This window comes from Theropithecus gelada, chromosome 11, assembly GCF_003255815.1.
Source record: "Theropithecus gelada isolate Dixy chromosome 11, Tgel_1.0, whole genome shotgun sequence".
Taxonomy (NCBI): domain Eukaryota; kingdom Metazoa; phylum Chordata; class Mammalia; order Primates; family Cercopithecidae; genus Theropithecus; species Theropithecus gelada.
Window position 1 is genome coordinate 7164937 of NC_037679.1, and position 14299 is coordinate 7179235.

Here is a 14299-nt window from a genome sequence, read left to right on the forward strand (position 1 = left end):
TTTTCTCCCTCATCATAAATTGTACTTTCCTTCCTCGTGTATTTCTGGTCATTTCTAGTTGGATGCTGGATATTGCAAATTTTATGTTGGGCCTTGTTGTTGCTGGAATTTGTTGTATTCCTTTAAATATTGTTAGGCTTTTCTCTGGGATATAGGTTATCTGGATCGGTTTCAGGCTTTTGAGGCTTGTTTTTAGGCTTTGTGATGGTGGGTCCAGAGCAGCCTTTATTCTGGCCTCAGGTAATCCTCTAGGGTCAGTTTTATTCTAGGGTCAGTTTTATTCTAGGGTCAGTTTCACCCTATTTCTGAGGCAATACCCCTCTGAGGATTCTATTCAATGCCCTGTGACTTAGGAGGTTTTTCTACTCTAACTGGTTGGAACATAAACTACTGACACCTGTGCTGGCTCTAAAACTGTGCTGATCCCTTCTTTCTGGTGGTTCTTTCTCCAGCCTCCGGTAGCTTCTTCTCATACATGCACAAATTGGTACTCAGCCAAAGACTGGAGGGAAGTCCCCCTGCACAGGCTCTACCAGTCCCTCCTTCACAACACACACACCCCACCCTAGAAAGCTGGGGATATTATAGCATGCATCCCTTTTATTTCCCTTCCCTCAGGGATCACTGCCTGGTACTACCTGTTACCCAATGTCTGAAAATTGTTGCTTCATGTTTTGTCTAATTTTCTAGTTAAGCTGAAAGGGTAAATCTTGTTTCCTTTATCATGACCAGAAGCAAAAGTCAGTTTTATCTACTTGTATACCTAAATTATATCCATGTATTTCTAAATTTATCTGATGTCTTTTAAAACAATCCTTAGTCCCTCAAAGGAGAACCATTTGGCCATAAAGAGAAACACAAAGCCTAAAGCAGTACTCAGGACAATAAACCTAGAATCTTAAAGTTGGAAGGGATTCCAGAAGTCATCCAATTCAATCTCCAGGAATTAATGCATAGTTTCTAATAATGACACCCATTTGAAAATATTTCCTTCTGTTTCTTGACTGTTTCAATCTACTTCTATTTTTGCAACTTATTTTTCCTTTCTCTGTTTTTCTAAAGAGACAGGGTCTCAGAGTCTTGTTCTGTCACCCACCCTGGAGTGGAGTGCAGGGGCACAATTATAACTCACGGCAGCCTCGACAGCCTGGCTCAAGCAATCCTCCCACCTCAGCTTCCCAGTGTTGGGGTTACAGGCATGAGCCACTGCTCCCAGCGTAATTTCTCCTCGCTTTAACTCCATCCTCCCTTCCTTAATTAGATATTTCTATTAATAACTAATCTCCTGACCCAGTATAGAAATCCCCATCTACAGTGTCTTGATTTTAACAGTCTTCTTGCCTCCTTTGGTATTCTTTATATGGCAGCCAGTTCCCACATTCCATTTTTGAGACGTTTTATTATATTAATCCTGTCAATCATTAGTCCTTTGAAGTTGTACAGAATTTAACCAAACTCACCTATAGAGAAATCCATTTATGAAAATTTTTTTAAAACCTATTGTATGAATAGGTACTGTGGTCTACTTTTCTTTTAGGAACAGGGACGGCTTTCCATACATATTCCAAAAATAGGATTTCTGGGTGTTAATTTCCTTATAAACTGAATCTGATTCCTTTTACTTCCTGGTTCTTATATTCCTTTTTAACTCTGAAAGCCTACGAAGTATGGTACTTTGTTTATAAAATGGTAAGAACAATATATCAGTCACTTATTTTGGACAAAGTTTTAATACATCTTATAAAAAAGGAAACAGAAAAAGAAGAGAAATGATTATTAATGAAAATATCTACTTGAGGGAAGAAGAGAATTGAACAGAGGACAAATCATTTGCAAAAGAAGACTGATAGTTCACAACTGAGAAACAGAATTAAGTTTTGTTTTCTTTATAAGACACAGAGTCTTGCTCTGTCACCCAGTCTAGAGTGCAGTGGCTCGATCATAGCTCACTATAAACTAAAACTCTTAAACTCAAGCAATCCTTCTTTCTTAGCTCAAGCAATCCTCCTGCTTCAGCCTCCTGAACAGCTGGGACTACAGGCACATGCCACCATGGCTGGCTAATTTTAAATTTTTTTGTGGAGATGGGGTCTTGCTATGTTGCCCAGGCTGCTCTTGAACTCCTGGCCTCAGGTGATCCTCTCACCTTAGCCATCCAAAGCACTGGGATTATAGGCATGACCCACTGCGTCTGGCCAAAATTCAGTATTCTTCAATGAGTATCAATACTTAAGGATATCTACTAATACTCCATCAGGATGTTAGCTTCTCAAGGGCAGTAACTTTGAAAGCCTACGAGGCATGGTACTTTGAAAATGGTGCTTTTTAAGATAGCTCCCATCATTATTATGGACATGTGAATTGGCACTCACTTTCAAGGATAACATTATTCTGAACTGAAAAGAAATGCACTCCTTCTACAAAAGTTGTGGCTAGGTGTGGTAGGGATAAAGCAGACAAAGAATCTTTCCTTCCTCTCATCTCCTCTAAAATAATGTAATTTCCATTAACTTAGCTTGCTAAAACTCCAGCCTCTGATGGGCCCAGTGAATGGAAAATATGTCCTGATGAATGCTGTCTCTGTAAGGAATCTCACTGAGGTAAATGCCACAGTAAATCGCAAGAGCTCAGCTCATATCCTACTCATTGCTGCCCTCTGGGAAGTTTTCCATGATTTACAACAAACTAAAGCCTACTATCCCTTTAGAATAACTGACCTCTCCCCACCAGCAATGGCAAGAAAAAAAATGGCAAAAGACCACAGATCAAAAATAACGTAACAGTGGATACCTATAACTATCCTTGATTTTCATTTCCTCCTTTGATTTGGTGAACTCTTTTTTTTCTATTATTTGAACCAATGTTCTAATATCTGAGCCAAAAGAAGCAAAGAGGGTTTCTTCTAAAGAAAGATAGTAACAAACCATGTCTTCCTTATTATTCTTGGTCACAGATATTATTCAGGGAGTGATGAGCTTCTGAAATTTTTATCTTATAAACCAACTAGTGGCAAAAAGAATGGGGCTGGCTCCAGAGAAAACCAGCATCCTGGACATGATACATGGCTCCTAAGTTCTATATATCTGATCCTAAGACCAGGATCCAATTTAAGATTCTGAGGTGGTAAGATATAGTAGATAAGACCCAATACTTGGGTCTTAATCTTGGCTCTGCTGTTTACTAGCTGTATAACCTTGCAAGTTTTTAAATCTTTCTATGCCTTGTTTCTTTATCTGTAGAATGGAGATGATAAAACTATCATATCTACCTCCAAAGATATGATGACTATTACAAGAATAAAACACATAAAACATGAATCGTACCTAATGAGGTAAATGATCAATAGTTATTAGCAAATATTATTTGGAAGTTCTTGATCATGCAAAAACAGGATATGGATATCTAAAATATTTAATGATTACTATACTGAGAAACTAAAGATCCTCCACAGCTGTGAAGCTTGAGTATACCCAGATTAGGCAGGGATGCTCACGGAAAGAAGGTACTTAGGAAAAGATACCCAACCCAGTTTTCCTTTGCTGTAAAAATAACCTTCTAAAATAAAATAGGTACTTACAGGTTTAGGTTTAGGAATAGATCAGTTTAAAAATTGTAGTGTAATTAATATACTTAAAATAAACTGGAGTTAGGAGGTGAAGACCGTAACTTTCCCAATACCTCAAATATTTAATAATAATATAACTTTGTCAATGTCCATTTAAAAAATATCATACATAAATGGAGGCTATTTTGGAAAGCTTATCATTCATTTTGTAAGTGATCTAAAATGAGTAGAACTTAGGTAGAAAGGGAAGTAAAACTGGATTCCTATAAAGAAATCCCAAAGTATTCCTTCATGCTGCAAAATGGTCAGCTAATACTTATTTGTTCAGAAGAGATGAACTGCAGAACAAGAGCCTTAAAGAGAGTGAGAATACCAATGAGTGAATGTCTTCTTCAGTGTTCAAATCTTCAATACAAGAAAAGGTAAATTCAGTGGTTCTCAGACTCTTAAATACACCTGAGATGTTTGTTAAAAATGCCTGTCTCCACCACACTCCCTCATGGTTACAAGAATGAAGAGGCCTATGAGAGGTGATTTCAATGCGGGTCATCCATGGACCATATTTTGAGAAATAGTGAGATAATGCCTTAATTTAACTGCCACTTAATGTTTGTTAGTTGTATGTAAAAATAGATGCAATATTACCTCATCATTGAGCCAATTCAGATGGTTTAGAGTTTGAATATCTTTGCGTGTAATGGTCAGGCGAAATGCTTCACTGAGAACTTCATCCTGATTCCCATTACGAAATACATTCTTTATTTCTTTCTCCATTTCCTAAGAAAACAAAAGGTGTCAAGACATCAAACATGCGTGGCTTCAGGAAAACCATATTTCTCACCAAGCCCCATGAAATCCTCAGACTATATTTATCACCATTCGATTGTTTATAAATTTACTGTTAATCAGTTTACTTCTATGTAACATTTTGGTTTCTATTCCTTCCCAGTAATCCCTGATTACTTCTTTACACTTCATCTAGTCCTCCCTTCTCTTTTTCAGCACAACATTCAGATCCTTGTTTCCATATTAATTCCTAAAATCTGAAATAACCTTCTGCTATCAAATTTTCTAAGCCATGAGAAAAATTAACTATATTTTATATCTCTGGTCCAAACAACTTCCTGAGAAACAGATTTTTTCATGAAAGGTTATAGTAAGAGAGTAAAGGCAGTATCTTTTAGAAATTACTTTCTTAGAGATCTTTTTTTAAAATATAAAATACAGAATTCAGTACAACTATAGTAAGTGTGTTATGCTCACCAGCTACAAGGTAGGTTTCACAGAGACGTATGGATAAAGAAACGGATTATCTAAAAATGTACACAGACCTCCATGTATTTTCTAAATTTTCTATAATGGGTTTTATTACTTAAAAAAAGAGCAAACCTCAGCTTACAATTTAGGATCAAACTACTGTATGTGTGCAGTAAGTAAAAATGCACATGACAGGAAAGACAAATGTATTAAATACTTCTCCACTGAAGTTGTTAAAAGCCACCAACAGTTCTTTCATAAATTTTCAATATTTTAAAAATAAAGCCCAGATTGGTATGTAAAATAAGTGAAAGCAGAAATATACAAGAAAACTTAAATACCAAGTGTTCTACGGCTTTTTTTTTTTTTTTTTTTTTGAGATGGAGTCTTGGCCTATCACCCAGGCTAAAGTGCAGCGGCACGATCTCGGCTCACTGCAACCTCTGCCTCCCGGGTTCAAGCAATTCTCCTGTCTCAGCCTCCTGTGTAGCTGGGATTACAAGTGCCTGCCACCACGCCCAGCTGATTTTTGTATTTTTGGTAGAGACGGGGTTTCACCGTGTTGGCCAGGCTGGTGTCGAACTCCTGACCTCAAGTGATCCACCCGCTTCAGCCTCCCAAAGTGATGGGATTACAGGCGTGAGCCACCGTGCTTGACCACTATTGCTTTTATGTTTGAAATTCGTCCGAGAGATTCTTTCTAAACATAATACTTGGTAGTGTAGAAATTAAGTGTATGTAATTTACCTCTGTAATTTCAGGAAATTCATCTTCACTATCAGTTAATTTATGACCTTTTTTTTGTGTTTCTTGGGCAATAGTAACAGGAATCTCCTTTTCAAGAGGTACACGAAGATGCAGTTCTACTGAATCATGTACTGAATGTTCCCGCTCCTGCAATCTCTGAAAGATAAAACTTCAGAATAAGCAGGATAAAGAAATCTGTGGCTGTTCCTTGACTTATGATAGGGTTATGTCCCAATAAACCTGTCATAAGTCAAGGAGCATGCTGAAATGCCTATTGCTTTCGCTTTTTTGTAAAGTCAAAAAATCATTAGTCAAACCATCACAAGTAGGGGACTATGTATATTTGTCTTATGTACAATGAGTAGTACTGACTGAACAGACTGAGAACATTTACCACATATCATAACATGCTATGCTACCATACGATCTTGGAATTACAACAGCAATTACCCAAATCTGGGTAACTTTCCAAAATAGTTTCTATTTCGATGTACTATTTATTTGCAATATTATTCCAATTTTCTTTTTTACCTGGTTTTGAAGCTGTAAGGCCAATGCTTTCTGTTCTTCAATCTGGCGCAATCTTTCTCGTGCTCGAGAATCATAAACACTAGTTCTAGAAAATGAAAAGGAATGTGACCAAATGTAGACCACTCTCAGTATCAAACATATTGTTGATGTACACTGAGTATTAAATACAGAACCCTCACAAAGAAAGTCTAAAATCCTTACACTAACTTATCAGCCTTTTTTTTTTTTTTTTTTTTTTTTTTTTTTTTGAGACGGAGTCTCGCTCTGTTGCCCAGGCTGGAGTGCAGTGGCGCGATCTCGGCTCACTGCAAGCTCCGCCTCCCGGGCTTACGCCATTCTCCTGCCTCAGCCTCCCAAGTAGCTGGGACCACAGGCGCCCGCCACCTCGCCCGGCTAGTTTTTTGTAATTTTTAGTAGAGACGGGGTTTCACCGTGTTCGCCAGGATGGTCTCGATCTCCTGACCTTGTGATCCGCCCGTCTCGGCCTCCCAAAGTGCTGGGATTACAGGCTTGAGCCACCGCGCCCGGCCTTATCAGCCTTTTTTTAAGACATAGAGTGAAACCACATAATGTTACTGAAATTACTCTACTCTTTTTACGGACATTATTATTATTTTTTATAGAGATAGGGTCTCACTATAGTGCCCAGGCTCAAACTCCTGGGCTCAAGCGACCCCCCTACCTTGGCCTCTCAAAGTGCTAGGATTACAGATGTGAGCCACCACACCCAAACTATTTTTACTGAAATTACTAAAAATATCAGTGCATTGCTAAATGTGAACAGATGACTTGTTAACATTTGTAAACACATAGTTCTTTTCTTAACATGCTTTTAAGATTATAATGAAAGCAAAACTTCAGTCCGGAAATCCAAAAATGGGATTGAACCCCAAAGGAGAAACTAATACAAGATATTGCTGAAGTTTAATTCAAATACTGTATTTTTGATAGATTTTTTAAAAATTACCGAGACCAAGGGGTTTGGATAACTCAATAAAGTAAGTTCCTTAAACAAGACTAAATGCTTTCAGTGATTTTGCAAAGTCCAGAAATATGAATTATTCAATAAATTAGTTTTACAAATGCCAAAATAGGATCATTTATTGTCCCTACTACATAATAGCTAACTCTATTTTTCCAATTTAATTTAGCTTCAACAATTGTTATAGATTTAATAAACATAAGTGTAGAAATGTTCCAACTCCAACAAAATTTTGAAAACTCATCAACTTAAAAGTATAAACAGGTACTTTTTTCTTTTTTTTGAGACGGAGTCTTACTCTGTTGCCCAGGCTGGAGTGCAGTGGCATAATCTCGGCTCACTGTAACCTCCGACTCCCAGGTTCAAGCAATCCTCCCGCCTCAGCCTCCCACGAAGCTGGGATTACAGGCGTGTGCCACCACGCCCAGCCAATTTTTGTATTTTTAGTAGAGATGAGGTTTCATCATGTTGGCCAGGCTGGTCTTGAACTCCTGACCCCAGATGATCCACCCGCCTCGGCCTCCCAAAGTGCTGGGATTATAGGCGTGAGCTACCACACCCAGCCTAAACAGGTACTTCTTATTGGCAAAAAACAAAGTGATTGAGAAGGAAAAATGATACCAAAAATAACTTACAATTCTTTGATCCACAGCTCTGCCTGGAAGAAAGTAGAACTATGGGTAGGAAAAGAAAAATTTGACAAATGAGCAGGAGGCTTATGAGAAAATGAAAATATTTTCATCAATAAAAACAATAATTTAAATAGTTTATACAAATGCTTTACAAGTATGGAATAAGTAAAAGGAATCCAAATGACATAAAATAACTGTAATTAGGAAATAAGGAGACACAGTCCTTACGCATACATATTAGTTAAAATCATATGGATACATATTAGTTAAAAAGGTGACCCAAAGTTCAGCAGAGATATTATATTTGGCATAGCTCCCTACTTGCATGAGAGACCAACATTACGTGAAAGAGGACATCACTTCTCAAAATAATACATTAAGCTAGAACATTGCTCTTCCCAAATGATTCAGATTGAAAAATGTATTAAAAATCCCCACCCACAAAATAATCTACATCAAATGGCTAACAAGCCAATGAGCCAAAGCAGAGAATCAGCAACACAACTTCATTCCAAAGATGACAGGTCAATTCTAGGTCCATGTGGCTCTTGCTGACAACCCAAGTGATATGCTGAGCAGAGCCACAGGCATGATTAATTGTCCTAGAGCCTCTTGTTTTTTTCAAACTTCCTTATCTACAAACTTCTAACTAGGCAGGATCTATCACAGAAACAAAAAGAAAAAGAGTGAACACTTTTCCAAAGAAAACTTTTAAATATACAGAATAAGTAAACAGCATCAAATTGGGAGTTAAGAGACCTGGATCAGAGGCCAGGCATGGTGGCTCATTCCTGTAATCCTAGTGCTTTAGGAGGCTGAGGAGGGAGGATCGCTTGAGCCAAGACCAGACTGGGCAACACAGGGAGACTCTGTCTCTTAAAAACAAAACAAAAGAAAACAAAATCCTCTGCAACTAGAATAGTGCTTGGCACATAGTAGGCATTTAGTTTTCTTTTTTTGACTCTTACTCTGTTGCCCAGGCTGGAGTACAGTGGCACAATCTCGGCTCAATGCAACCTCCACCTCTTGGGTTCAAGAGATTCTCTGGCTTCAGCCTCCTGAGTAGCTGGGATTACAGGCACCCGTCACCACATCTGGCTAATTTTTTTTTTTTTTTTAAGTAGAGAGGAGGTTTCACCATGTTGGCCAGGCTGGTCTCGAACTCACGACCTCAGGTGATCCATCCACCTTGTCCTTCCCAAAGTGCTAGGATTATAGGCATGAGCCACCATGCCCAGCCATGTAGTATTTCTTGAATGAACAAGTAATGTAGGGGCCGGCAGTTTTCTTCAATGGATCAAGGTATCCACTGGCTCAGGAAAACAAAATGCAGGGAAAATCTGCTTTTCCAAAGAGATGTATTATTTCTCATATAATTGAGGCATATAGTAATAATAACTACAACTGTTTTTGAGCACATACTTAGTGCTCTACATGTAAAACTCTGCTCTAGATGTTTTATGTATTAGTTAAGCCTAATGAAAATGCCCATATTATTTACACCTCAACATAATATATAAAAAAGAATTATTACTCATACTGTACAGAAATGAAAAAGGAGGTTCAAAATGATTATTTATCTTGAAAAGCCAGGATTAGAAGTCTTATCTGTCCAATTCCAAAGACTGTATTCTTTCGACTGTGCCTTTCAATAGATCAAAGCATTAAAAAAAAAAGCCGGGGGGAAATGAGTACTTGGGCTACTCAAGAGAGCACTTCAGCCTACCTAGGAAATTCATTTATCTAACAAAGATTTATTTACTAAGCACCCATCATATGCCAAGCACCATGACCAGCAATGGGTGACAGGTACAAAGGTATTCGTAACAAACAAGGTAGAAGGATGGAAAGAAAAACTAATGTTATCTGGCGAAGTCAAAGAAATCTTCTGAGAAAAAAAAGTAACACCTGGGTGAGATTTTGAAAAGCAAAATTAAGGCCAGGCATGGTGGCTCATGCCTGTAATTCCAGCACTTTGGGAGGCCAAGGTGGGTGGAACACTGGAGGTCAGGAGTTCAAAACCAGATTGGCCAACATGGTGAAACCCAATCTCTACTAAAAACACAAAAATTAGCTGGGTGTGGTGGCATGTGCCTGTAATCCCAGCTACCCTGGAGGGTAAGGCACGAGAATTGCTTGAACCCAGGAGGCAGAGGTTGCAGTGAGCAGAGACTGTGCCACTGCACTCCAGCCTGGGTGATAGAGCAAGACTCTGTCACACACACACAAGAAAGAGAGAAAGAGAGAAAGAGAGAAAGAGAGAAAGAAAGAAAGAAAAGAAAAGAAAAGAAAAGAAAAGAAAAGAAAAGAAAAGAAAAGAAAAGAAAAGAAAAGAAAAGAAAGCAAAATAAGAGCTTATCAAGTAGACAGAGAGACAAAGGGACATCCAGACAGAACAAACAGAAAGTATAACGGCAAAGAGGCATGACACAGCATAGCATATTCTGGGAAATAAAAGCAGATCTTCATTACTGGAACTTAACTGGGAGGCAGTAGTGGAGAATTAAGAGTAGAGAGCCAATAAACCAAGCATCAGCAGAGTAGGCTCCAACTTTGACAAAGAGCATCACTCAAACAGCCCTACCCTACAGACCATTTTTCCTGTCAACTCATTCTTTAGTCATCACTAGGAGAAATCCTCCGTAAATGAAAGGCAGTTTTAGTAAAGAACCATTAAGGAACTGAGATCAACTCTTTACCTGAGAGATCAACTTCTTCCCAAGAAAGCTGCACACATCTTGTGGCATTTCACATGAAGCACATATAAAAATAAGTGTTTTATTTGTAAGTTAATCTTCACGATTAAGTGTAAGGTATCAATACTGGCATTTTATTGATAAGGAAACTGAGGTTCAGAAGAGTAAGTTGTCCAAAGCTACATGAAGCCTTTTCCAACCCAAAATCAGAAGGCAGATCTGACTCCAAAAAAAGATATAAGAAATAAAGAATCTAAACTATGAAGTCTCCCCCAAAGACTTAACAAATAGAGAATTTTAAGAAATATTTAAAGCTTAGAACACATGGGGGAGCTGCAAAGAAGTAGGGCAACTAAGATGAGAAAGAATATTTCATTACCCTTAATCTTCTCAATAGAAAACTGATGTTATTCTCATCCTAGCAACTGAATTCCCAAAGCCATATATGGCAAAGGCACACCAATCATAGTAACCTACTGGATCACACAGCAAGAAGTATTTGATACCTCCAGATAAGTAAAGTTTCATGCAGAAGTTCACATGTGAATTGAGACCTGAAAGATAAAACACTACTGACAGACAAAGTTGAGGTATGGAGGACATTCCAGGCAAAAAGAACACTGAATGTGAAGGCAAGAAATGCTTACTGTATTTACAAACTGAAAATAGTCCAGCTTATAAAAACACATGAAAGAGTCCCATATTTCCATATGGCTCCCTCTTACCTCCATCATGTCTCTGCTCAAGTCACTTGATCAGAGACTTTCCATGACCACCCTATACAAATAGTATCTTCCCAATCCTACTCTATATACTACCCTGCTTCAATTTTCTTCATAGCACTTATCACTTCAAGGCATATACGTTTGTTTATTTGTTCACTATCTGTCCTTCATCCTTCCCCTCAAGTAGAATGCAAGCTTCTTGAGAATAGGGACTTCACATTGTTCACTATTATCCTCAATATTTATACTAGTACCTGGCACACAGTAGGCTCTCGGTAAATACTTGTTAAAGTGAGAAAGTGAGGCTTGTGAAAGAAGTGCTTTGTAAGTGCATAGTAAGGAGCCTGGCTTAATTCGATGTCTAATAAACCACCCTTGAAGGAGGTTAACAAATAATCATTAAACTCCTTTAATGAATGATCAGACACATATTCTGAAAGATCACTCTGACTGCAGTATGGAAGATGGACTAAAGAACAAAGTAGACCAGGTGCAGTGGCTCACACCTATGATCCCAACACTTTGGAAGGCCAAGTCAGGAGGATCGCTTGAGGCTAGGAGTGCAAAACCAGCCTGGTCAACATAGCGAGATCCCGTCTCTACAAAAGAAAAATTTAAAAATTAGCCAAGTAAGGTGGCACGCATCTATGGTCCCAGCTACCGAGGAGGCTGAGGCAGGAGAATCGCTTGAGCCCAGGAGTTCAAGGCTGCAGTGAGCCATGATTGTGCCATACTGCACTCCTGCCTAGGTGACAGAGCAAGACCCTGTCTCAAAACAAAAACAAAAACAAATGAAAAAAGAGCAAGGCAGAAGAATTGTTTCAAGAACATGGTATGGTGGAAGATGGAATGAAGAACAAAATAGAGGCTGAAGGAAGAACAATTATAAAGCCACTGAAATAATTCAAGTAATATGTGACAGAGGTCTGAATTGAGGTAGTTTTACATTGTGTAACTTTTAGTGAAAAAGTTGTGATTAAAGAAAGGCAAAACAATATGTTAAGAACAAACTTTTAGGCCAGGCATAGGCTCACACCTGTAATCCCAGAACTTTGGGAGGCCGAGGCGGGTGGATCACTTGAGGTCAGGAGTTCGAGACCAGCCTGGCCTACACAGCAAAACCCCATCTCTACTAAAAATACAAAAATTAGCTGGGCGTGGTGGCGTGAGCCTGTAATCCCAGCTACTTGGGAGGCTGAGGCAGAAGAATCGCTTGAATGAGGGAGGTGGAGGTTGCAGTGAACCAAGATTGCACCACTATACTCCAGCCTGGGTGACAGAGCGAGGCTCCGTCTCAAAAAAATTAATTAATTAATTAATAAAGAACAAGCTTTTTCCAAAGTTTACCTGGGAGTTGGAGTCTGGCAATCTTTCACTTTCAGTAAAATCACAGAGTCTGATCCTAAATAAAGAAACACAAGAGCATTTCATTAGTGATAAAACTCCACAAAGTTATACTTTCTAGATATCTTAGTTTAAGTTTCCATACTTTGCTGTATTCTATTTCCACAAAAATAACATAAGAACAAAGGTCAGATGGGAGAGAAAGAGAGGTAAGTACATTGTCACTGAGAACAGAAATAGGTCTTTGTGAAGAACTTGCTTCACAAATAAGAAAGTCCCTGGGAAATACAAGCATATTGGCCCTTCAGCATCTACTCCTAGGCTGCACTTGCTCCCTGTGCTTCCTGTCTGTTTCAGGAGAACAAGAAAATGGCAGGATTCCTTAAAAGTCTTCATGGTAGTCCTCCATCTGCAATTTTGGTTTCTATGGTTTCAGTTACTCGTAGTTAATCATGGTACAAATATATTAAATGGAAAATTCCAGAAATAATTAGTAAATTTTAAATTGCATGCCATTCCAAGTAATGTGATAAAAATCTCTATCCAGCTCTATTTCAGGCATGAAATCATCCCTTTGTCCAGCATATCCACATTGTATGCACCACCTGTCATTTAGTTGTCACCTCAGTCATCAGTCTCAGTATAGCAGTGCTTGTGTTCAGTAATCCTTACTTAATAACGTCCCCAAAAGGCAAAAGTAATGATGCTGGCAATTCAGGTATGCCAAAGAGAAGGTGTAAAAAGTGCTTCCCCAGCCTGGCCAACATGGTGAAACCCCGTCTCTGCTAAGAATACAAAAATTAGCTGGGCATGATGGCTCACACCTGTAATCCCAGCTACTCAAGAGGTTGAGGCAGGAGTAGCACTTGAACCCAGGAGATGGAGGTTGCAGTGAACCAAGGTGGTCCCACTGTACTCCAGCCTGAGCGACAGAGTGACACTCAGTCTCAAAAAAAAAAAAACAAAACAAAAACCTACTTCCTTTAAGTGAAAGTGTGAAAGTTCTTGATTTAATAAGAAAAAAGTAACATTTTCATTATAGTGTATTGTTATAATTTTTCTATTATTAGTTATTATTGTTGATCTCTTACTGCACCTAATTTATAATCAAAAGTATGTATGTATATTATGTGTATAGGGTATAGTATATATAGTATACTCTCCATGGTTTCAAGCACCCACTGGCTGGGGGTGGGTCTTGGAACATATCCTCCCCCCACAGATAAGGGGGAACTACTGTAGTTCATGATCTACAATGAGACTGAATTAGGTGAAAGGAGGAAAGGGGTGGAGGAAAGGAAGAGGGAAGGAAACTGGAAGAAGGAGGGAAGGGGGACAGGGAAGGAAATATCACCCCAGGAGGTATCTAAAAAGTACAAATTTTATCATTCTATTATGTATTTTCTCTGTTGAATACTACTCAAAGGCAGGAATCATGTTCTTCTAAAGTGCTATGATTAGATCCTCAGAGTATTTATTAAATGGTACAAGGAAAGTAATTAAACAGTGCAATGTAGTATATTTGTTTCAATTTAGTTGTATAATATCTGCAACACAATGTATGTTTCTGAGGTTAAAGGAGTTTGGTTTTTTTGGCTTTTTTTTTTTCCTTTACAGTTCTCAGTATATCACCTCACAAAATATAACAAGAGTCTTCATGGATATATGTAGCTATATAATGATGCTGCCAAAAAGTTTAATCCTGAGTGAGAATTCCCATAAAGTGACAAGTAGATAAAAAAAACAAAACTCAAACAACCTGAGAAAGGAGGGGAACGATTAGTGCTCCATCTATCAAAAAAATCCCTGATGTTTAACCA

At 38.4% G+C, this 14299-nt stretch overlaps 1 protein-coding gene across 3 annotated transcripts in view; it reads right to left on the minus strand.

The window, feature by feature from the left end:
• Nucleotides 1-14299, minus strand: part of SENP1 (SUMO specific peptidase 1) — a 62182-nt gene that overhangs the window by 15667 nt on the left and 32216 nt on the right. For all 3 annotated transcript variants that reach the window (XM_025402548.1, XM_025402549.1, XM_025402547.1), the window contains exons 9-13: nt 12483-12537; nt 7718-7756; nt 6101-6185; nt 5570-5725; nt 4211-4342 (exon numbers count right to left, since the gene is read on the minus strand). In XM_025402548.1, the coding sequence (XP_025258333.1) occupies nt 4211-4342; nt 5570-5725; nt 6101-6185; nt 7718-7756; nt 12483-12537 (467 nt within the window). The remainder of the gene's footprint in view (nt 1-4210; nt 4343-5569; nt 5726-6100; nt 6186-7717; nt 7757-12482; nt 12538-14299) is intronic.